At 42.6% G+C, this 23764-nt stretch overlaps 1 protein-coding gene across 2 annotated transcripts; it reads right to left on the bottom strand.

Moving 5' to 3' along the window:
* Positions 1-799: 799 nt before the first annotated feature.
* ssr1 (signal sequence receptor, alpha) lies at positions 800-23764 on the bottom strand. Of its 2 annotated transcripts, XM_039790722.1 has the most exons (10): positions 23610-23764; positions 19638-19783; positions 15397-15493; positions 13641-13744; positions 11963-12121; positions 10188-10264; positions 9650-9728; positions 7955-8048; positions 5160-5174; positions 800-2104 (listed from the first exon to the last, which is right to left on the bottom strand). In XM_039790722.1, exons 1-10 carry the CDS (start codon positions 23758-23760, stop codon positions 2037-2039), a joined length of 990 nt encoding a protein of 329 aa, XP_039646656.1. In that variant the 5' UTR covers positions 23761-23764; the 3' UTR covers positions 800-2036. The 2 variants fall into 2 exon arrangements, with proteins under 2 accessions (XP_039646656.1, XP_039646658.1); XM_039790724.1 differs by lacking the exon at positions 5160-5174 and having other exon boundaries at positions 23610-23763.

Genomic DNA, 23764 nt, shown 5'->3' on the forward strand with positions numbered 1-23764 from the left:
ATGAGGCCCATATATATATATATATATATATATATATATATATATATATATATATATATATATATATATATATATATCGCCACATGTCCCAGGGGATAGCCAATCAGCAGAGACGTGGCTGTAAACAGGCAGAGCGCTTTCACACACAACAGTGTTCAACCCAGCCCTGTTTCAGTTAAAAAACAACGTGTTGCTAGGTAGCGTCGGGGCTGAACGCGGCCCGGATGGCGATGCCTACAATCGATTTGTTTCATGGCTCCCTGTTCACAAGTCACGATGGACCCTGGGGGGGGTTATAAGTTAGTTTTTGACGTCTAGTGACTGAAAATAGTCTTACGAGTCGGCCATCACAGTTTCCCAGAGCCTGAATAAAAAGTCTTTCAAAATGCACTCTAAAATCCCCGGCACTCAAAAAGATTTAGATTTACTATCCTAGACGTTGAAGAAAATGGAACCGGTGAATTTTTTAATTTTTTGTTACTAAAGCAATAAATTGATTTTTTTTAAATATATTTCTTTCCCTCCCAATCAACCAATCGGTTTTCATCATTTCAGCTGTGCTTCTCATTATCAAACGTGACGTTCAAATGCAAAAAAAACAACAAAAAAAAAATCATAGAATCTCACACCGGGAACGCGGCAAAATCCATTTCTGTTGAGTGGTTCAGCGACAGATTGACTAAAAAAAAAACCACTTAAAAAAAGCGACCGACTCGCCGCGTTTGAAGGCAGCTTCGGACCACAGAGCTCGGAGTCGTTTGTGCCAGCACGGCTAAGAAAACACACAGGGAGATACTGATACAGGTTATGTTCTTGCAAGCTTGTTCCAGGTTTATTTTTGACACTCCTTTTGCTTCCTTTCACACCCAGATATAAAATGAACACGATGAAATGTGGGATGTTGCCTGCTGCAGGTGTGTGTGTGTGTGTGCTCTCCTGCACAAATGGCTCAGAGTCTGAAAGCCGTGTCACATTATCTACTATTTTAAACCGGTGGACGGACCGAGTCCTCGCAGACTTTTTGAGAAAGAGCGTCAGAAGTGGGTCAATCGGTGAGAGCCGACACCAGGGGTCAGACTCTCCTTTTTTAGGATCTGTACAGTGAAAACAAGCGAAGCAAACGCAGGAGAGCAGAGAGACTTCGAAATGTGCAGGCCCCGATCGACAAAGCATTCGTTCCCGTCATCGTGGCTCCATCACGAGTACAGCTGCAACTAAAAACGACAGAGTTACATCATCAGTCCATCTGCAAAATGTTAATGAATCATTTGTTCTAAAAAAAAAAAAAAAAGTAGAAAAATGGTGATGAATGTCCATCACAAGTCGGCTTCTTCAGATGGCTTACTCCGCCCGAGCAGCGGTTCTGAAGCCAGAGTTTACCATCGTACGAGACGATTAAAAAAAGAAAGTCGTCGTGAGATTTTCAGAGACTAAAAACCAGATCTTTTGGGCGTTTTATTTTTTATTTTTCCTCCTTTGACTTTTACACCAGAGTGGGAGGTAATAACCAAACAATCAAAAACGGTCTCACAGCGATCCCATCAGCCGTTCTCGTACTAAAAACGCTTCGACAAACAAATAGAATGAAAGAAAACCAACGACCTTTAGAGGAAAACGTCCTCACACGTGCCTTTTAAACCCAACACACCTGTTTTAGGATGAGTATTTGCTCTCCCTCGTGTGTCTGTGTGTGTGTGTGTGTCTGTGTGTGTGTCTGTGTCTGTGTCTGTGTGTGTGTGTGTGTGTCTGTGTGTGTGTGTCTGTGTCTGTGTGTGTGTCTGTGTCTGTGTCTGTGTGTGTGTGTGTGTGTGTGTGTGGAACAGTTTTTTAAGATGACAGTAGAGAGCCAGCCATCTCGGTGCCTGGTACTGGTTAAAGTTCCTCAGGTGAGAGGGCAGAGTGCGCTCAGCGTGGCGCTCAAAGCCCCTCTCACTCGCCCCTCCTCCTCCTCCTCCTCCTCCCCCTCCCCCCTCTTCCTCCTCCCACGTAGACGGTCGGATGAAGTGTTTTTGCCGCCGTGGTGTCGCTGGCGCCCGTCACTCGTCCGAGCCGGCCGAGCGTTTCTGGTTCCTCTTGCGAGGAGATCTTTTGGGAGACGCCTTGTCTGGAGGAGAAGCACAAACACACAGCGTGACTGATGGGACTTTAACAAAACAAACACACCCGACGAGACACCTTCACTTTGATTTGCTTGGAATTAGGTTAAAAGAAAAAAAAGGTTCACAGGTTCTCAATGCTACGTTTCCACGTGGCCGGCTATTTTCACAAACGGACATTTCAACCTCTCCGTTTTTCTAAAATAACATCGTGCACAGCTGTCAGTTTTCAGAAAAGTGCTCGTTTACACGTAACGGTGTGTATATATGCCGTCAGTGCAGCCGAGAGCACGCCAGACCTGTAGGTGGCGGTGTAAACGAGAAGCTCAAGCCCACGTTATAGCCAATCAGAATCCAGAAGATAGCAACAACAGCAACCAATCACTTCCTCTTTTTCTCTCTCTCTCGGCTGCCTAAACCTTCGTTTGTCTCAGTTTACGTGCAAACGAAGATCTCAAAAGTCTCCACTCTGGCCGGAGTTTTTAGAAAGACTCGGTTTCTCCATTTGGGTGTAAACGAAGGGCACAAACGAAGGGAAATGTCCGTTTGTAAAAACGTACGTGTAAACAGGGTCAAAGTCTGACTGTAAAAACAAAGTCTGTATCAATATGGTTGTAATCATTTCTCCCGTTCACACCGGCCCTGGGAGGTGGGCCCCTTGGTGAGTTTTCAAAGCAAGTAGTCGTGTTTCCGTTCATTTGTCAAGAAAACTTTTGAAATGTCAACAAACACACACACACACACACACACACACACACACACACACACACACACACACACACACACACACACACACACACACACACACTAGTATCGGTATGTTGTCTGGACACGGAGACACGTTGAGGGAACGTGCGGGCCAGTCCTGCGAGTTAAACGTCGACTGTGTCAGAACCATAGACTGTTAATATTAAAAAGGACAGCGCAGGTGTGACGTCACCTGTTGGTTGGTGGGGATCGGCTATGAGTCAGCCGTCCTGGTTGCGGATGTGAGGATTTTAGACGAGAGAGGGAGGAGTGAGGGAGGAGCCGATGTGGGCTGCTGACTGGGGTGACTGTGACGTAGCTGAGAGCTGCAACGACACTTCGCGGCTGACACTTCGCCGGTATCTGATGCAACTGCTGCTGAAAGCTAGCCTACATGATTCTAGGTACGATTTAGCTTCACTAGGTTTTAAAAATATATTATATCTATCTATCTATCTATCTATCTATCTTATCTATCTATCTCCCATAGTTATATTACATATAAGACAAGGCCGCGAACTGTCACATCATAGCCACACCCTAAAACACCCCCTGCTTTAGCGCCGATTTTAAAATCAACGAGACCATAATTCAAAAAATTAACCTCATTCTGTGTGGCAGAAGACTTAAAACTAGCGATTGAGACCATAAAGTCATTATGAAAAGGTTTACTGAGGTAATAAATCAAGTGAGAAGTGGCTCACTTTCTCCTGGACTTCTACAGAAACAGACCTCCTTTCCCGAACCCCCCATACTGCCCCTTCTGGAGTTCAGATAAGAAGCGCAGCTTTAAAAAGCTTGCAGCTACTTTTGCAGCACTTGCACGAGATCGCCTGTCCATTAATCTTATTATACAGTCTATGGTCAGAAGTTGCTCAGCAGAAGGAAGGAGTTTCCATATCACATTTAGCATCAACTGTTTTTCCACAAAGCCCAAAAAAATCTCCAACAAAAAACACATCAAGCGAGCGTACAAACCGTCTGCAATTGAGGACGTTTTTTTTTAAATGTTTGCCATTTCCATACAGCTTTTCTAATGCCGTACTTTAAAATGCATAAACGTTCAGTATATGGGAATGGAAACACGACTACTGATTGGGGGACTGCACTTACAGTCCTCCTGCCATGCAAGAATCAAGTCACAGTCTAGTACAAAGTTATTATTATTATTATTATTATTATTATTATTATTATTATTCATTAGGGCTGGGCAATATATCGATAGTCTATCAATATCGTGACATGAGAATAAATATCTTCGATTTTGGATATTGTAATATGGTGTTGTCTTCTCCTGGTTTTAAAGGCTGCATTAGAGCAAAATGATGTAATTCTCTGAGACTGTTCTAGCTATTGTATTATTTGCCTTTATACACTTACTGGTAGTCGTTAAATCGACCTTTCTAAAGATTGTTAATAAAAAAAAAAAAAATCGTATTGTGCAAATAATATTTTGTGAAAAGCACCAATCGTCAATCCTACAATATCGTCGCGATATCGACATCAAGGCATCTGGTCAAGAGTATCGTGATATTGGTCTTTCTCCATATCGCCCAGCCCTACTATTCATTCACTGTAGCTTCCGAAAAGAAACACTGTCCAAAAAAATATTTCACAAACTCATGCAGATGATTTCACCGAGCCACTTTTTGGTGTGATCGGACCGTGAAAGAGATGAACACAGATGCAACTAAACTTCCAAAAAGGAGAACGAGGGAGATGTCACAGTCATTCAAAGTAGAGATGCTCCGAATGCTTTTTCTCAAACTGAATGGGAGTGGTAGACTGATTTCTCATGTTTTGTTTTTTTTACTATCAAAAAACGTTTTTGGGACATTTTTTAGGGCTGCTCCCTCTTAGTCGATTAGTCGACTAATCGGTCGTTTTGGTCTTAGTCAACTTAGATTTCTTTAGTCCATTAGTCATGTTTGATGCTTTTTTTTTTTCATGCTGAATGACTTCTTTCCAAGAAACGTACGAGCACATCTCTGGTAAACACAAGAATTAAAGTGGTGCTTTATGCATGACTCTTTGTGGAGAAACTCAGATTTACAGATCTGTCGATTAAATCAACTAATCGATCAGTCGATACAGTTGAATGAGTGTTAGTCGACTAAGAATTTCTTTAAATCGAGCACAGCCCTAGACATTTTAGGCCTTTATTTATAGAGGAACAAAACACTTTGATGAATCGGAGCATCTGTACTTTTAGCGAGCTCACTCATTTGAGAATCAACACTCCAACATCAGCACAGCATTTAGATTTTAGTGTACACACACACACACACACACACACACACACACACAAGACCTCACCTCTGCGACTCTGCACTGAAGACGCAGGAAAACATGACAGCGAAGAAGGCAGAGAAAAAGAAAGAAAGAGAAAAGAGTGAGTGATCCTCATGCACAGTGAAGGCTGCAGTTCATACAGGAGCAGGTGAAGCAGGAAGGGAACAGAGACACCTGCACACACACACACAGCCGCTCCTTCTGGGAGGGAAGAAACATCAACAGACCTAAAAACATCTGAGCGCCAACAAGCACCGTTCTGGGTTATCAGGAGGGATGGATTGTTTAATCATTAAAGGGATACGCCACCGTTTGTTGAAATCGTTCTTATCACGGTCTCCCCTGGCTGTAGATAGGTGGACCAACACATTTTTTGTCTCAGTGCAAGTAATTAGGTTGTTTTTTTGTCAGCTCACTTTTACTCACAACATGCTAACCGGCAACATAGGATTCCATTCACTACGCTAAGCTAACTAGCGGCGGCGCTGCCGGTGTTGCACCGGACTAAAACAATGCGTGCACAAAAACTGCGTTGGCCCCCCTATCTACAGCTAGAGGAGACCCCACCTATCTACAGCTAGAGGAGACCCCACCTATCTACAGCTAGAGGAGACCCCACCTATCTACAGCTAGAGGAGACCCCACCTATCTACAGCTAGAGGAGACCCCACCTATCTACAGCTAAGGGGAGACCCCTATCTAAACAGCGATGAGACCTCACCTATCTCCAGCTAGAGGAGAACCTCACCTATCTACAGCTAGAGGGAGACCCCACCTATCTACAGCTAGGGGAGACCCCACCTATCTACAGCTAGAGGAGACCCCACCTATCTACAGCTAGAGGAGACCCCACCTATCTACAGCTAGAGGAGACGCCACTATCTACAGCTAGAGGAGACCCCACCTATCTACAGCTAGAGGGGAGACCACCTATCTACAGCTAGAGGAGACCCCACCTATCTACAGCTAGGGGAGACCCCACCTATCTACAGCTAGGGGAGACCCCACCTATCTACAGCTAAGGGGGACCCCAACCTATCTACAGGGGGGGGAGGCCCACCTATCTACAGCTAGAGGAGACTCCACCTATCTACAGCTAGGGGAGACCCCACCTATCTACAGCTAGAGGGAGACCCCACCTATCTACAGCTAGGGAAGACCCCAACTATCTACAGCTAGGGGAGACCTCACCTATCTACAGCTAGAGCAGAACCCACCTATCTACAGCTAGAGGAGACCCCACCTATCTACACGCCAAGAGACCCCACCTATCTACAGCTGCGGGGAGACTCACCCTATCTACACAGGGAGAGACCCCACATACAGCTAGAGGAGACCCCACCTATCTACAGCTAGGGGAGCACCCAACTATCTACAGCTAAGGAGACCCCACCTATCTACAGCTAGAGGAGACCCCACCTATCTACAGCTAAGGAGACCCCACCTATCTACAGCTAGAGGAGAGGCCCACCTATCTACAGCTAGGGGAGACCTCACCTATCTACAGCTAGAGGGAGACCCCACCTAATCTACAGGCTAAGAGGAGACCCCACCTATCTACAGCTAGAGGAGACCCCACCTATCTACAGCTAGGGGAGACCTCACCTATCTACAGCTAGAGGAGACCCCACCTATCTACAGCTAGAGGAGACCCCACCTATCTACAGCTAGAGGAGACCCCACCTATCTACAGCTAGAGGAGACCTCACCTATCTACAGCTAGGGGAGACAGTGATAAGAACTATTTCAACAAACGGTGGAGTATCCCTTTAAGCGGTTTCCTCGGCATTCTGTGAAGAATTCGGTCACCTTTTGCTGCTTTATACAAGATATTATGTTGTGCTACAAACTACAAATAAAAAATAAATTGTGATTATCATTTTGGCCATAATCGTGCAGCCATAGTTTTATCAGGCAGTCCCTTCCAGGAAAATGAAGAGTTTTTTTGTGATTGTTGCGGGGCAAAAATCCTTGATTATGCTGCACATTTTCTTAAAAAATGCGATGGAATATGTTCTATATGATATTTATGCAATTTTATGAGATGAAATTGCGAGAACTTGCAAAAATTGCAGTTTGATGAAAAAGAGAAAAAACAGTGATTCACCCCCCAACACCCTGCTTTTCGATGATGTTCACGTCGCGTAATTACGTCACTTCATAACGTTCCCATGGCAACAGGGGCTAAATGGCTGCTCTTGTGTTAAGTAAACGCAACATTTTTCAACTTTCTGCTAAGATATGTGACTTTTTTGCAACGGAAATGCGGTGGATTATGAAATCATGCAAGTGGAATATGCTATATGATATTTTGCGTGGAAATCGGCAATTTATGCGGCGAAAGTGCGGCATATTTGAAAACATGCAGCCCCTGCATAAATATGCGGACTTTGGCTGATTATGCGATCGCAAAAATCACGTTTTTCTGGAGGGACTGATCAGGAAATATGTTTGCAGCGCTCCAGGTCACGATAGAAGACTGTCTTGGCAAACGAGATGAAAAGATTTCATCTTTCAGGACTTTGGGGGCTGTGTAAATATCAGATCTAAATGAGTCAACAATCTGAGCAGGCATTCACTGCCAGCTTTCCATATTTGATACTTGATAACAAAAAAAAACAACACACAAATCTGTAGTAGTTCCACTACAATAAGACATGTTAAGACAGTTGTACTTTGATTTGAAGTCTCTGAATGTTGGTTTTCATAGTGAACTGAAAACAAAGGGAACATTGAACAGAAGTGTAGCGATAAAAAAGGTGCAGTAAACAGAAGCCGGTGCGCGAGCGGACGAGTGTGTGTGGAGGAGAGGGACGTACTGATCTGGTTGAGTGTTTCCTGAGGGATCCAGCTCAGGTCGACGTCATTGTGGCTCGAAGTTCCCATTTCCACCTTTGGAGCGGGACGCCTCCTCTGTTCACGCACAGGGAACAATTCACAGGGACATTAACATTAGAGATGCAGTTAAATACATATACAAAATCATGGGCCATTGGCATAAAGCACATCACACACATAGACAGAGACACACTTACACACATACAGAGAGACACACAGAGACGCACAGACACTTACACACAGACAGAGACAGACACACTTACACACAGACAGAGACAGACACACTTACACACAGACAGAGACAGACACACTTACACACAGACACACAGACAGAGACAGACACACTTACACACAGACAGAGACAGACACACTTACACACAGACAGAGACAGACACACTTACACACAGACAGAGACAGACACACTTACACACAGACAGAGACAGACACACTTACACACAGACAGAGACAGACACACTTACACACACAGAGACAGACACTTACACACAGACAGAGACGCGCACACACACACTGACAGACACACATAGACAGAGACACACGCACAGACACACACAGGCGCACTCACACACAGACACACACACACACGCACACGCACAGAGACACACAGGTTTAAATTACAGACGCATGAATCAATTACATTTGTCTACAAACGTCAACAATAACGGGAAAAGTCAATTCAAGTTTCCCAGATGTCAAGGTGACGTCTTTGTTTCGTTTTATCCTTCGAAGGATCTTCTGTTCACAATTTAGCTAATTCCCGAGTTTAAAAGGGGAAGGTTTTGCATTTTAAATGAGGATCTTTTTCTCTTGAATAACCAACATATAGTTGTGCTCATAAGTTTACACACCCATGCTAAATTTGACTAAAAAGAGGAATAAAAAAAAACATCTTTTGGAAATTGATCTTAATGCCTTAATTAAAAAAAAAAAAAAGAATTTGGAAAAATCCAACCTTTAAGGACACCAATTTTCTTTGTGAATGAATAATGTATCGTAAATAAATAAATGTTCTTCCTTAAAATACACGGGGCATAAGTCAGTACTCCCCTATGTTAAATTCCCATAGAGGCAGGCAGATGTTTATTTTTAAAGGCCAGTTATTTCATGGATCCAGGATACTATGCATCCTGATAAAGTTCCCTTGGCCTTTGGAATTAAAATAATAAAAAAAATGTTATTCCTCTTTTTAGTCAACTTTAGCATGGGTGTGTAAACTAGAGGTGTTGAAATGAATCAAATAAATGGATGCATCGAATCGTGGACATGTACGATGCTGCATCGATAATCGGCAGGCTCATAGCTTATTTCGGTTTACAAATTAATGTAGGCTTAACAACATTTCTGTTTACATATTCTGGTATGTTTTGCACAATCAGGAAGTGCCATGTGTTCAGTGCTGTATAGTTTTATGTATCCAATGTATTTAGTATTAGAGCACTGCAGAATGTTTTGTTTTTGAAGCTTGATAAGCTATGAATTAAATATCCTACATGGTGACGCATCGAGATATCGAATCGAAGACATGATAATCGTAATTAAATCAAATCGGGAGATCAGTGACGATTCACACCTCTAGTGTAAACTTATGAGCACAACTGTATGTGAAACCAACTCACTGTTGTTCAGATGTTTTTTAAATTTCTTTTAACCAGCCGTACCTTTCTAGACTCCATCAGCTGGTGAAGGCCTACGATGACCAGCAGCCCGAGGCCGGACAGGAAGACGTACAGGAAGATCCTGGGAGAGGCGGAGGGAGGGAAGAAGGAACGAATGAATGTCCGAGAAGGAGAAGAACAACAGACGCAGGAATAAAAGAAGGGATTTCTAGTTCTACTGAACTGCGGATAAGTGGGGTCATCCGCACTTTGGCCACTCACTCAATATGCATCTTGCACACTACTTTGCACTAATACTTTTTGCACTTTACATCCTACTCCATGTGTACTTGTCTTGATATTATGTCTTATTTGTATATTATGTTGATATGTGCCTATATGTACTGTATATTGTTATCGACTGTACAGTATGTGTCTATATCACTATTTGTCTACTGAATGTTTACTACTACTATGTGTCTATTTGTTGAATGCATAGAGAGTTAACATCTACCGAAGTCAAATTCCTTGTGTATGTAAGTACACTTGGCCAATAAAACAGATTCTGAGAGGAAATTAAAAACAAGATCCAGAAGCTTACGTCTCTCCGTCTAAGCCGTCCTCTCTCTCGGTGATGGTGACCGTCTGGTTGAACACGGCATCCTGGAAAACGTTTCCCTGCAGAGAGAAAGAAGGAAAGAGAAGAGAAGCAAGAGAAGGGAGAAAAGAGAAAGCAACAACAGAGAGAAAGGGAAGATCGGCAAAGACATGATTGGAAAAAAAAAAGAGAAAAACAGAGTGCAGAAGGTATAGAGATAGTAGTGAGATAAGAAAAGTAAAAAACAGACACAGGTCAGTCTTTCTGCCCCTTAAACATCAGGTTAGCTTGAAAAACAATCAGTTTCTTTTTCAGGGTCACTAGCCGCGATGTTTAACAGGAATTCACCAAACAACCGTTGTACAAGCAGAACATCAACTCCAATAGGAGCACTAATCTCAGTTCTACCTAGAGGTGTTGAAATTAATCTAATAATCGATGCATCGAATCGTGGACATGGACGATGCTGCATCGATAATCGGCCGGCTCATAATCGATTATTTCTGTTTACAATTTAATGTAGGCCTAACAACATTTCTGTTTACATATTCTGGTATGTTTTGCACATTCAGGAGGTGCCATGTGCTCAGCGCTGTATAGTTTTATGTATCCAGTTTATTTAGTATTAGAGCACTGCAGAATGGTTGGTTTTTGAAGCTTGAAAAGCTACGAATTAAATATCCTACATGGCTTTAATAGAAACTTTTATTTGACGCATTGTGATATCGAATCGCTGACATGATAATCGTAATTGAATCGGGAGATCAGTGAAGATTCACACCTCTAGTTCTACCGTCCAGAGTCTGGCTGTGTGGGACTCTCCCGGTGATTTTTACGGTGGCATTTAAATATTATTATTTTTTCAAGAAGTTCTGTTGATTGGGGTTTAATTTACTCAAGCATAGACATTACAGATTTCTTTTGAATAAGGTAACAGACTCGTTGCCTTTACTGAACAAGCAAATCAATCATTCTTACAGAGTCAGGAAAAACTGATTTTACCCCAGTGTTAGTAGAAACTAGTAAGTAGAGATGCACCGATTACGACTCCCTAGGCCGATTCAGATTTTCATTGAGTTAGGCCAGCCGATACCAACTTTAGCCGATTCCGATTAAATTTTTTCTAACCACTTTACAGCACATGCAAATATTTATTTTCTATCTTTTCTTTAATAGAACATGTTTTGAACAGTTAATGATCGCTATAAAATAGAACTATATGAATGACTCCTGGTGTGAGACATTCACACACATCTAAAGAGTAATGTGAGAACCATTTCCTTCTTTTCACATCTAATATCCAGCTAAAAACAATGTGATTTGGGGTTTTTGGTGTGGTCCCTCCACGCCCTACTGTCTCCTTGCAGGTTTTGCATATTGCAAACTTGTTATCTTCTGCACACACGCTGAAGAATGTCCAAACAGCTGACATGTTGCAGGTTAATTCACGAGGTTCCCTACATGTGGGAGAACAGCGCCGACAGGCTCTTCACACCGCGAGCGGGTACACGCCACACACAGTGGAGAAGTTGAAAGGAAATAGAGACTGCGTGCTGTGGCGTCCGTGCGTCCTTGAGAACTGTAACTCGTATAACTTCTGTTGTCAGTTAATCGTAGCGTTGACCGGCATGAAATCGGCATAATGTCAGACTGACCTGCCGGTCATGGCCGAGCACGTGAAAACCGGCCAGTTCCGGTCACCGGCCGGTCTATCGGTGCATCTCTACCAGTAGGTTATTTTTCTTTAAATCATACTGTGCCCCCCGACTTCTCCTTACGTTGCTGTCCTTGTAGTTGAGGTTGATGACGAGTCCAAACGGCCGCCCTCCCATTGGCTCCGCGGGGATGAAGGAGTACTCGAAGGTGGCCTGTCTGCCGCCGGGAACCTCGATGCCGAGCTGCAGAGCGGTGAAGTTCTGGATGTAGAACTGGTAATCCTGACCGGGAGGAGACAGAGACGCAGTTAGACAAGAGCTGCACAGAAACGCTCATCCGTATTAATGTCACTCGACGCAGAGTTGGCGCTCGTTCTCGTGCTATAGGAGGGAAGTGGTTTACTGTGTTTTTTGGGGCTGCAACTAACGGTTCATTTCATTGTCGTTTACTCTGTCGATTATTTTCTCCATTAATCGATAAGTTGTAGAGGTGTTCCGATGCAGTTCTTCCTTCCCGATACAGAGTCCGATTCCTGAACTTGCAGAACGGCCGATACAGAGTGCCGATCTAATACCAGTGTGTTAAAAAATACATATACACAGTACAGGCCAAAAGTTTGGACACACCTTCTCATTCAATGTGTTTCTTTATTTCCATGACTATTTACATTGTAGATTCTCACTGAAGGCATCAAAACTATGAATGAACACATATGGAATTATGTACTTAACAAAAAAGTGTGAAATAACTGAAAACATGTCTTATATTTTAGATTCTTCAAAGTAGCCACCCTTTGCTTTTTTTGATAGCTCTGCAAACCCTTGGTGTTCTCTCAATGAGCTTCATGAGGTAGTCACCTGAAATGGTTTTACCTTCACAGGTGTGCTTTGTCAGGGTTAATTAGTGGACGTTGTTCCTTATTAATAAAAGCAAAGGGTGGCTACTTTGAAGAATCTAAAATATAAGACATGTTTTCAGTTATTTCACACTTTTTTGTTAAGTACATAATTCCATATGTGTTCATTCATAGTTTTGATGCCTTCAGTGAGAATCTACAATGTAAATAGTCATGAAAATAAAGGAAACACATTGAATGAGAAGGTGTGTCCAAACTTTTGGCCTGTACTGTACACTACTATGTTTTAACAGCTGTATACTGCTATCCCTGTATGGATGGGATACGATTTCTATCTTTGTCAGGGATGCACCGAATCCAGGATTCAGCTTCAGATTCGGCTGAATATTGGGCTTTTTAACGGGGTTGGGTTTCTGCCGAACCTTAAAATTCTTTCCCACCGAACCAATTCCAAAGACCAAGGGAACTTCATCAGGATGCATAGTATCCTGGATCCATGAAATAACTGGCCTTCTGACCAGTCGGCTATCCTAACCTTTACCACTCGAGGTGAAATGCCTTACCCTGCGTGGTTTGCATTTCTCCATTTAATAAACAAACTATTCAGTAAGTTAGGCATTTGTTGTGAAAGAAATACAGTTACAATTTCAAGCATTTTCAAGCATTTTATCCAAAATTCAAGCACTTTTCAAACCTTGGAAACACATCAAAATTCAAGCATCTTCAAGGATTTCAAGCACCAGTACGAACACTGCTTTTCCGATACTGGTATTGGTCCATCTAGTTGTCTGGGTCAGTGTTTCCCAAAGCCCAAGACGACTGCCTTAAATGTCTTTTTTTTCTGTCCACAACTCAAAGATATTTAGTTTTTATATTTAGTTCACCAAAAAATATTTACATTTAACAAGCTGACATCAGAGAAGTTTTATTAGAAGTTTTTGTACCTGTGGGTAACGGAAAGAAGCATCCAGAGACTCCACGACGAAGTTCTCCGATCCCTTGTTGGTGAAGCCGAGCAGGAACTTGACGATGTTGTTGGCAGGGAAGTCTGGAGAGAAGAGGAGGAGTTAATTCTGCTGTTGCATGTCTAAAATATTGTCTTTTAGTTTACTGGCATTTAATAGTGATGTTACGTTCTGTGCCGAGGCTTCGAAGCGCATGTTTCGTGAAGGACATATCGAGGCTTGGGTCGTTTTAGATAAAGGACGTCACGGAGTACGTTTACATGCACACAAATATTCAAAATATGACAATATTCTGAATGTGATACAGGTCCGGTTGGATATTCAGAATGTGGCCTTTTTTCAGAATATACAGTGCTCAGCTTAAGTGAATACACCCATGCTAAATTTGACTAAAAAGAGGAATAAAAAAATCCTCTTTTGGAAATTGATCTTAATGCCTTAATTAAAAAAATTAGGAAAAATCCAACCTTTAAGGACACCAATTTTCTTTGTGAATGAATAATGTATCATAAATAAATAAATGTTCTTCCTTAAAATACAGGGGACATAAGTATACACATCCCTATGTTAAATTCCCATAGAGGCAGGCAGAGTTTTATTTTTAAAAGGCCAGTTATTTCATGGATCCAGGATACTATGCATCCTGATAAAGTTCCCTTGGCCTTTGGAATTAAAATAGCCCCCCATCATCACATACCCTTCACCATACCCCCACATCATCATCACATACCCTTCACCATACCCCCACATCATCACATACCCTTCACCATACCCCCACATCATCACATACCCTTCACCATACCTAGAGATTAGCATGGGGTACTTTCTATAAGACCAACTCTCAATGCAAATCAAACCAGCTATTAGGCTAACTGAAATAAAACCATGCCGGTCATTCTTCTTTCAGCGTTTTCTTTTAGTTTCAACTTTCTGTTGAAAGGTGTGGAGTGGAGGGGGCAAGGACAGCGTGATTTACAAAAACGTGCGTCTTCTTAACCCCACAGGCCGTTGCTCTGGAGCCTGGCATCACCACACAGCCAGTGTACGGTACCGTCTTTCATGAGTTCACCTCAGCAAGCACGTTAAGTTATCTCGGTTTCTCTCTGCCGTCGTTTTTCACCAAGAACCGGGCTGGTTAAAGTTAATGATGTTACAGAGGTCCGTTAAAACAGGCGCTATCAGAGAAATGGTGGGCAATGGTCATACGGTATAACACCAGCCATATGCTAGTTAATAATTGGGCAGGTTGTCTACTTTACTAGACACTGCGGTCAGTAACCAGCCATCATTTGAGGGAAAATTGTTTTGGTTCAAATCAGGAAAAAAAAACAACAACTAGAATTTGTGATTTTCTTTCTATCTAGGATGTAGTAGACAACAGCAGAGAGGAACAGACTCCCTTGCGGTTTGGGAGTTCCAGGTGAAGTCGTGAAAGGCGCCACCATAGAAGAAGCTGAATGCGGTCAAGCCGTACAGGGAGATTTTCCCGTGCAGGTCGGTGTTTTTCTTCAGCATTTAGCGGCCGTCTAGAACATTTTTTAGCGTTAGGCGTATCTACTGCCCCCGTCAGGTCCGGAAGGATTGCGTCTCCCGGTACTGTGGAAAAATGAGTACCGGCACGTTTCCAGAATTTTGGTACAGAGTTGGTACCGAAGTACCGGTTGTCGTGACATCATAGCTAGTCATCTCGCCTTCGCTACCATTTACAGTTCAGAAGACTCTGGAGGACACGTACCGTCTCCTTTGACGAACAGGATGGTGGTGTCAGCGTTAGGGGAAGCTTTCACCTCGCCAACCAACGCTTCTTCCTCTTCATCTTCTTTTTCTTCCGTCTAGACACACAGACAGATACATAGACCCACAGACAGACACAGAGACAGACACATAGACAGATACACAGACCCACAGACAGATACATAGACACACAGACCCACAGACAGACACACAGACAAAAACATAGACCCACAGACAGACACAAAGACAGACACAGAGACAGAAACATAGACACACAGACAGATACATAGACCCACAGACAGACACAAAGACAGACACAGAGACAGAAACATAGACCCACAGACAGATACATAGACACACAGACAGATACATAGACACACAGACAGATACATAGACACACAGACAGACACACAGACACACAGACAGACACAGACAGACAGATACACAGACCCACAGACAGATACATAGACACACAGACAGATACATAGACACACAGACAGACACACAGACAGACACAGACAGACACAGAGACAGATACACAGACCCACAGACAGATACATAGACACACAGACCCACACAGAGAGACACACAGACAGACACACAGACAGACACAAAGACAGACACAAAGACCGACACAAAGACAGACACAGAGACAGATACACAGACCCACAGACAGACACATACATAGACCCACAGACAGACACATAGACCCAGACAAACACAGAGACAGACACAGACAGACACATAGACAAAAACATAGACCCACAGACAGATACATAGACAGACAGAAGTTTAATTTCTCCAAGTATAAACACAGAGCTTCATTTTAGGATTGTATGTAACACTCTGAGGTTATATCCTTACTCGTTTACACAATTATCTTTCCCTCATAAAACAGAAGCAGTTTATTTAATCCCCATTATACAACAAGTAGATCCGACAAATGCGGCGATCTGATTGGTCAGCTAGACATTTAGCTGACCACGGGGAAATGAGTCAGGGGGGACATGCAACGCCACCAAGCCACGGCCACGCGCTCTGCGTCGCTGCGACGTGTACCGTATTTTCCGGACTATAAGTCGCACTTTTTTTCCTACTTTGGCTGGTCCTGCGACTTATAGTCAGGTGCGACTTATATATCAAAATATATATAATTGAACATGTCTTTAAATGTTAATTCATACTGAAAACATTACCGTCTACAGCCGCGAGAGGGCGCTCTAGGCTTGTGACGACTAGAATGCTGCTGCTAAAGACAACGGAGAAAGAAAAGAGATAATCTGCAGGTAGTAAAACATGCAGCCGAAAACGGTAATCAAGCAGCAGAAAGAAAGTTTGAAATGAGGGAGAAACTTGTGAGGGAGACTGGCGAAAAGGTGACTCTTACTGCAATGAAGAAAACAAAGAAAGCTAATCGGCTAATGGGCTAATCGCGGGCTGAGAGCGAGATGGCCAGAGCTGGAGGAACGAGTCGGGAGGGGCTCGTCAACGGTGCCGCTACGTCTCCACGCCTTTTAATCCATCCATGCTCCACGCCCTGGTAGCCGGTTGTTCTGGGTGCTATTGTGTAGTTGACAGATTGATTTATTTATTCTAAATAAATGCGACTTATATATGTTTTTTTCCTCTTCATGATGCATTTTTTGACTGATGCGACTTATACTCCGGAAAATACGGTATTTACATTTTTCAAGAGGTGAATGTCAGGAAACGGCGTAGGGTCGCCATCTCCACGTACCTACGTACGTAGCCACAGCGTAGATTTTAACGCAGAAGCATAAATCACGCTAGAGCTGTAATGGGGCCTTCAAATTTCGGCCCGACAAGGCCCGAGCCCGACAAGTACATTTTGATTGACAGCTTTTTAAAAGCCCGAATCCATTTACAGCCCGACATCATTCAAATGTGCGCAAGGACACACACAACACACACAGCTCTTTTGTCTTTTTGTCAAGAATGAGTCATTTAGACATGTTTTAACATCATGTATTCATGACTAACGTAGGTAGGGCTGCAACTAACGATTATTTTCACAGTCGATTTTATCTTTCGATTATTTTTTTGATTAATCGATTAGTTGTTTGGTCTCTAAAATGTCAGAAAATGGTGAAAAATTTGAATCAGTGTTTCCCCAAAGCCCAAGATGACGTCCTCAAATGTCTTGCTCTGTCCACAACTCAAAGATATTTAGGTTACTGTCACAGAGGAGAGAAGACACTAGAACAATATTCACATTTAACAAAGCTGGAATCAAAGAAGTTTGACTTTTGCCTAAAATAATTTACTCAAACCGACTAATCGATTATCAAAATAGTTGGCGATTAATTTAGAAGTTGATAACTAATTGATTAATCTTTGCAGCTCTAAACGTAGGCTATAGACCACTTGGAAGTCGGAACAAAGAAATAAAATAAGTCCTCCAGAGTAGAGCTGGGCAATACATCGATATATCGATAGCGTGATATGAGACTACATATCGACTTAGATTTTGGATATCGTAATATGGTATAAATGTTGTGTTTTCCTGGTTTTAAAGGCTGCATTACAGTAAAGTGATGTCATTTTCTGAACTTACCAGACTGTTCTAGCTGTTCTATTATTCGCCTTTACCCACTTAGACATTATATCCACATTCCTGATGATTATTTATAAAAAATCTCATTCTGTAAATATTGTGTGAAAGCAGCATTAGTCAACACTATAATATCGTAGCAGTATCGATATCGAGGTATTTGGTAAAAAAAAAAATATCGTGATATTTTATTTTCCCCATATCGCCCAGCCCTACTCCAGAGGCCAGCCTCCGTTTCACCTCCTCAGCATCCATTTTCGCGCTAATTGAAACGCATCACCTGACCGTTCATTTACCATGTAATTGGCCATTTACAAATTGGTTAAATAAAATTAAGACTGAACCCGGCCGAACCAGTCGGGTCCAATCGGATTCGGGCAAAGATCCTCAGCTCTAAAGCCTGGGACACAGGGCCGAAAATCGGCCGTCTGACAGCCTGGTGAGGTCGGTGACTCGAGTCTGTTCGGTGTGTCCCACGCTGTCGTCAATTTGGGGGGCTGTCGGCGTTCATTTTGGGCCGACCTGACATGTTCAGTCGGCGGCAGGGCAGTCGCGACTCCCCCGGAAAATGGCGAGCAGGATGAGCGTGACTAGAGTCTCAAAATCTGATGAAGATCTTTTAAACTGACCTTTGTTGATCTGAAAAGAAGACAGATTCAGACACTGCACGGCCTATTTCTCTCTTAAAATGTTTTCAGAAACATGTTTTTTCGGTGAACTATTTTAGTCCGATATGAGATCGTATTCTCAACGAGCCGCCATGACAGTCTGGCTTTGAATTTCCGGAGAAAACAAACCCCATGTGACGCGTTCGTCCAAATCAGCTGCCCGGTTTTCATTTCCATTACTACTTATTTTACTGCATAACATGGTACTGCTTTGATAATGGCTATAAATATCTCCATCTTAGCCTTTTTTATAATCTTTTAAATGTTGTAGATGTTTTTAAAAATCAATTGCTGAGATCAGGAGAAACTCATAAGAGGTAAAAACAGGAGGGTATACATCAAAAGACAGAGTAGCGCCGCCTGCTGCTATGGAGACATATTACATTACAATGCTGACAGCTAACGTTAAACAGTGTAAAGTGTGACTGTATTTCACTGTGGAGGACTTCAACAGCGGGATGTAACAGTCTGCTCTGCAGCGCAGCCGTTGTCGCAATTCATAGATATACAGTAGTAGTACTAGTAGTACTATGTTTATATGGTCGGAATTAAACAACACAGACGGTGCATTCACTTCAAACAGGTAGCCTCGTGGTGCATTCACAGTAATTGTAAAATACCCTTTTCCCATCTGGGGTTCAACAGCAATATACTGGTGAAATAAGTTATTGTTATAGTTATTACATTATTATTAAATCTTTAATTTTTACCATGGCCTTAGCAATGAACAAGTCACTGACTGTTGTTTATTACCCTTGTTTTTTTACTTCTTTTTTTTTTACTTTATTGAAAAGTACCGGTTCAGGCACCGTTTAGGCACCGTTTTAAAAGTATCAATTTAGCACCGGAATCGAAAAAAAACCAAACGATACCCAACCCTAGTCCCGAGGCAGTTTTTTTGGACCTAGGGGACCCGACCGATCATCTCGACCGGCTTTTCTGCCGAGGATCGGCCGTCTGGTTGGTGTGTACCGGCTTTTAAATCACGCTTCAGTCACTCACCAGCTCCACATTCTCGTCGTCTTCCACTTCCGCCTCGTCGTCTTCGTCTTCAGCCTCGGCGTCGGCGGTCGCGTCATCCACAACGTCGTCTTCCACAGCCTCGGCCTCCTCGTCCTCCGTCAGATCCTGGGCGCTCGCCATCGGCCCTGATGGAACATCGGGTTCGTTTTTGTGATTAACATTTTTTACATACGAAACCCCCCTTCGTCATCACCACCCCACCCAGACATGTGACAACACCATAAGCCCTAGGGGTGGTAATCACCAGAGGCCTCACGATACGATGTCTAGCTATCATTAAAAAGGTCCCATGGCATGAAAATGTCACTTTATGAGGATTTTTTAACATTAATATGAGTCCCTCCAGCCTGCCTATGGTCCCCCAGTGGCTAGAAATGGTGATAGGTGTAAACAGAGCCCTGGCTAAGGTCTATATAAAAGAGACTTCAGATACAGTATTAGGGGACCACTAAGGTCTATATAAAAGAGACTTCAGATACAGTATTAGGGGACCACTAAGGTCTATATAAAAGAGACTTCAGATACAGTATTAGGGGACCACTAAGGTCTATATAAAAGAGACTTCAGATACAGTATTAGGGGACCACTAAGGTCTATATAAAAGAGACTTCAGATACAGTATTAGGGGACCACTAAGGTCTATATAAAAGAGACTTCAGATACAGTATTAGGGGACCACTAAGGTCTATATAAAAGAGACTTCAGATATAGTATTAGGGGACCACTAAGGTCTATATAAAAGAGACTTCAGATACAGTATTAGGGGACCACTAAGGTCTATATAAAAGAGACTTCAGATACAGTATTAGGGGACCACTAAGGTCTATATAAAAGAGACTTCAGATACAGTATTAGGGGACCACTAAGGCCTATTTAAAAGAGACTTCAGATACAGTATTAGAGGACCACTAAGGTCTATATAAAAGAGACTTCAGATATAGTATTAGGGGACCACTAAGGTCTATATAAAAGAGACTTCAGATACAGTATTAGGGGACCACTAAGGTCTATATAAAAGAGACTTCAGATACAGTATTAGGAGACCACTAAGGTCTATATAAAAGAGACTTCAGATACAGTATTAGGGGACCACTAAGGTCTATATAAAAGAGACTTCAGATACAGTATTAGGGGACCACTAAGGTCTATATAAAAGAGACTTCAGATACAGTATTAGGAGACCACTAAGGTCTATATAAAAGAGACTTCAGATACAGTATTAGGGGACCACTAGGTCTATATAAAAGAGACTTCAGATACAGTATTAGGGGACCACTAAGGTCTATATAAAAGAGACTTCAGATACAGTATTAGGGGACCACTAAGGCCTATATAAAAGAGACTTCAGATACAGTATTAGGAGACCACTAAGGTCTATATAAAAAGAGACTTCAGATACAGTATTAGGGGACCACTAAGGTCTATATAAAAGAGACTTCAGATACAGTATTAGGGGACCACTAAGGTCTATATAAAAGCATCCAAAGAGCACCATGTCACCAAGGTCATGGGACCTTTAAACTACACTGGACCCAGCTTCTTATGTGCTTATTCATCCCATTTAGGATTGACCCGTCTCCCAGAGTAAATAATCTCAGACTGCCTGAACCTGGGTCCCTGCAATCCCACAGAGGTTATCATGTATCCCTGTCCAAAGTTCCTGGACCTTATCACAGGACCATATGACATGAAGTAATTGGCCAACCTTTTTCTTACATTTATTTATAAAGGAGGTAGATTTGTCCCCGTCAAAAAAATATGAAAGACAACCCACTCCCCAAAAGAGGTAAAATAATTTCATTTAGGGGGCTCAAAACATGTTTATATCCTTATTAACTGTAAATATGTTTCCCAACAATTTCAGAAACCCTCTTAGCCTCGCAGCGCATGTCTCTTTGGGGAAATAAAGCTGCCTAAGTGCGCTGGGAAAGGTAAAACAGTGCAACAATTGGTGCATAAAAATTCACCAGCATGCAGGAAATGAAGTGTTTGAGGCTCAAAGTTTTTTCTGGGGGAGGATGCCCCAGTTTTAATGTGTGTGTCCCCCCCAATGTTGAAACATACCTACGCCCTCGATCCACGCCCAGTCCCACTGAGCAATACAAAGAAATGGTCACAAACACACGGGCGAAAGACTGTAATTTTCATCTGTGGTTCAAAAACATTACCACATGAAAAAGGATGTAGGGGCGGGACTCGGGAGTTGATGGGACATTTGATTGGAAGGTCTACTCATCACAGGGACAAAGACATAAAATAGATACTGACTGTGGCCTCTTCCTTTACCCCCAGTTATATAGAAGGAAGATAAAGAAGAGTACAGGTACTTCTTCATCTTGGGCTTCAGGTCAAAACTGTGCATGCTGACATATGGCGATGTCACGAGAACAGATAATTCTGTACAAAGACAATCCTAAAAATTCTGGAAACGTGACAGTACTCCACAGTACTGCAGGAACCAGGGGATGCAATTCTTTGCTACACGTGTTCTAGTCTGTCGCTAAATGCAGACGAAGGCCTGCCAGCTTTGCAGCTGCTGAATCTGTCTTCATTTTAGATTGACAACGGTCAGAAATTTGTGTGTTTTTCAAGAGGCGGCGAGTCGAGCTGGATGCCCCTGATTTGCAAGCAAAAAAAAAAAAAAAGTAGCCTAGATTTAACTTTATGTAAAAATGAGGAGCAGGCAGCGCTTCTACCAGAATGCATTGCTCTGCTGCTTACACAGACCATGAACAGGAAGCGTGGAAGATACGCTTGCCAGTGGACACGTCCCATAACTCAACATACTCTGAAGCCTCTGCACAGCACACATCACTTCTTATTATAAAGTATAGTTGTGACATCACAATATAATCTTCTATCCACAGGCCATCAGACTACTGGACACTCAAATACCCCCACATACACACACATCTTCCCCTCCTAGAGTCTAGTCTAGACACACTCATCTTCCCCTCCCTAGACTCACACACACACACACACACACACACACACACACACACACACACACACACACACACACACACACACACACACACCCCCCTCCTAGACTCCACACACAGAGCTTCCTAGGCAAAGTGCACTTTATGCATTTTTAATCTTTTTGTCAAACTATTTATTAAAACTTATTTTTAATTGTTCTTTTTAGCTTTATTGTATTTGTATCTTTTTGTATTCGTTATGTAAGGAAGACCGGCAAAGCAAGCTTTTCATTGCATGGTCTAAGTTGTCTTTACTTTGCATATGACAATAAACCTCTTGAAACTTGGATTATGTCACAAATATACTTAGTACGGAAGTCCTCACGGCTCATTTTTAAAAGGTTAAAGGGCGGTGTGCGTTTCTCTGTAGACTGAAACGTGTTGATATTTCACAGTAAGTATGTTGCAACTCGTCCTGCTTAATAATCAAACAAGACATGGATTTATCACTTTTACAATATTGGACCGTTATCGCTAACAACATTCCACAGTAGCTAGTTTAATACAACTTTTTATAAATGCATTGAGGCATTGATTACAGACAACACAATGTAGTTACTTGAGCGTTTAGACTTCATTTAAAAAGGAGTATAGCGTGTTGTGTGTCCAGGAGGCTGACTGACAGTTAGCAGCGCTACTTAGCTTCGCGGCTAACAGCTAAGGACACGTCAGTCTAAGCAGTCGGGTAAACTGCACGTAGCGAACTGTGTATCACATATGTTAACAATTAAACATTAAGAGAAAGAGACGCTACGTGTAAACGCTTCATAACTCCCCTAAACGAGCGAAAAGCGTCTCATTTATATCCTTTCAGCTAGCACATGTCAAATGGAGAACGGCCTTCTCCTTCTTACCCACGGCAGCTAACGGTAGTTAGCCGCGCAGCTAACACTAGCACGTTTAAAGCTAACTAAACAACGGTCCCCTTTCTTCGTCTACCAACCGTGCAGCAGCTGTGTTAAAGACGTACCTTTGACGAGGAGGGTCGCCGGGAAGGCTAGCAGCGCTAGCACCAGCAGTTTAGGGAGAAATTTCATCATTTTTGGAGGCGAAATCAGTGCGTTCTCATTCAGTGTCAGACAGCTGTGAGTGCCGCTTCCGCTACAGTTACTACGACGCATGCGC

This window comes from Perca fluviatilis, chromosome 22 (genome assembly GCF_010015445.1).
Source record: "Perca fluviatilis chromosome 22, GENO_Pfluv_1.0, whole genome shotgun sequence".
Classification (NCBI taxonomy): Eukaryota; Metazoa; Chordata; class Actinopteri; order Perciformes; family Percidae; genus Perca; species Perca fluviatilis.

What these genes read in the sequence shown, in the direction of transcription:
- ssr1 (XM_039790722.1), bottom strand. Translation starts at nt 23,760, where the DNA reads ATGCGTCGTAGTAACTGTAGCGGAAGCGGCACTCACAGCTGTCTGACA. An exon ending in GGCGACCCTCCTCGTCAAAG is followed by an intron (nt 19,784 to 23,609) that starts GTACGTCTTTAA and finishes ATGTTCCATCAG; the next exon opens with GGCCGATGGCGAGCGCCCAG. An exon ending in ACGACGAGAATGTGGAGCTG is followed by an intron (nt 15,494 to 19,637) that starts GTGAGTGACTGA and finishes CTGTGTGTCTAG; the next exon opens with ACGGAAGAAAAAGAAGATGA.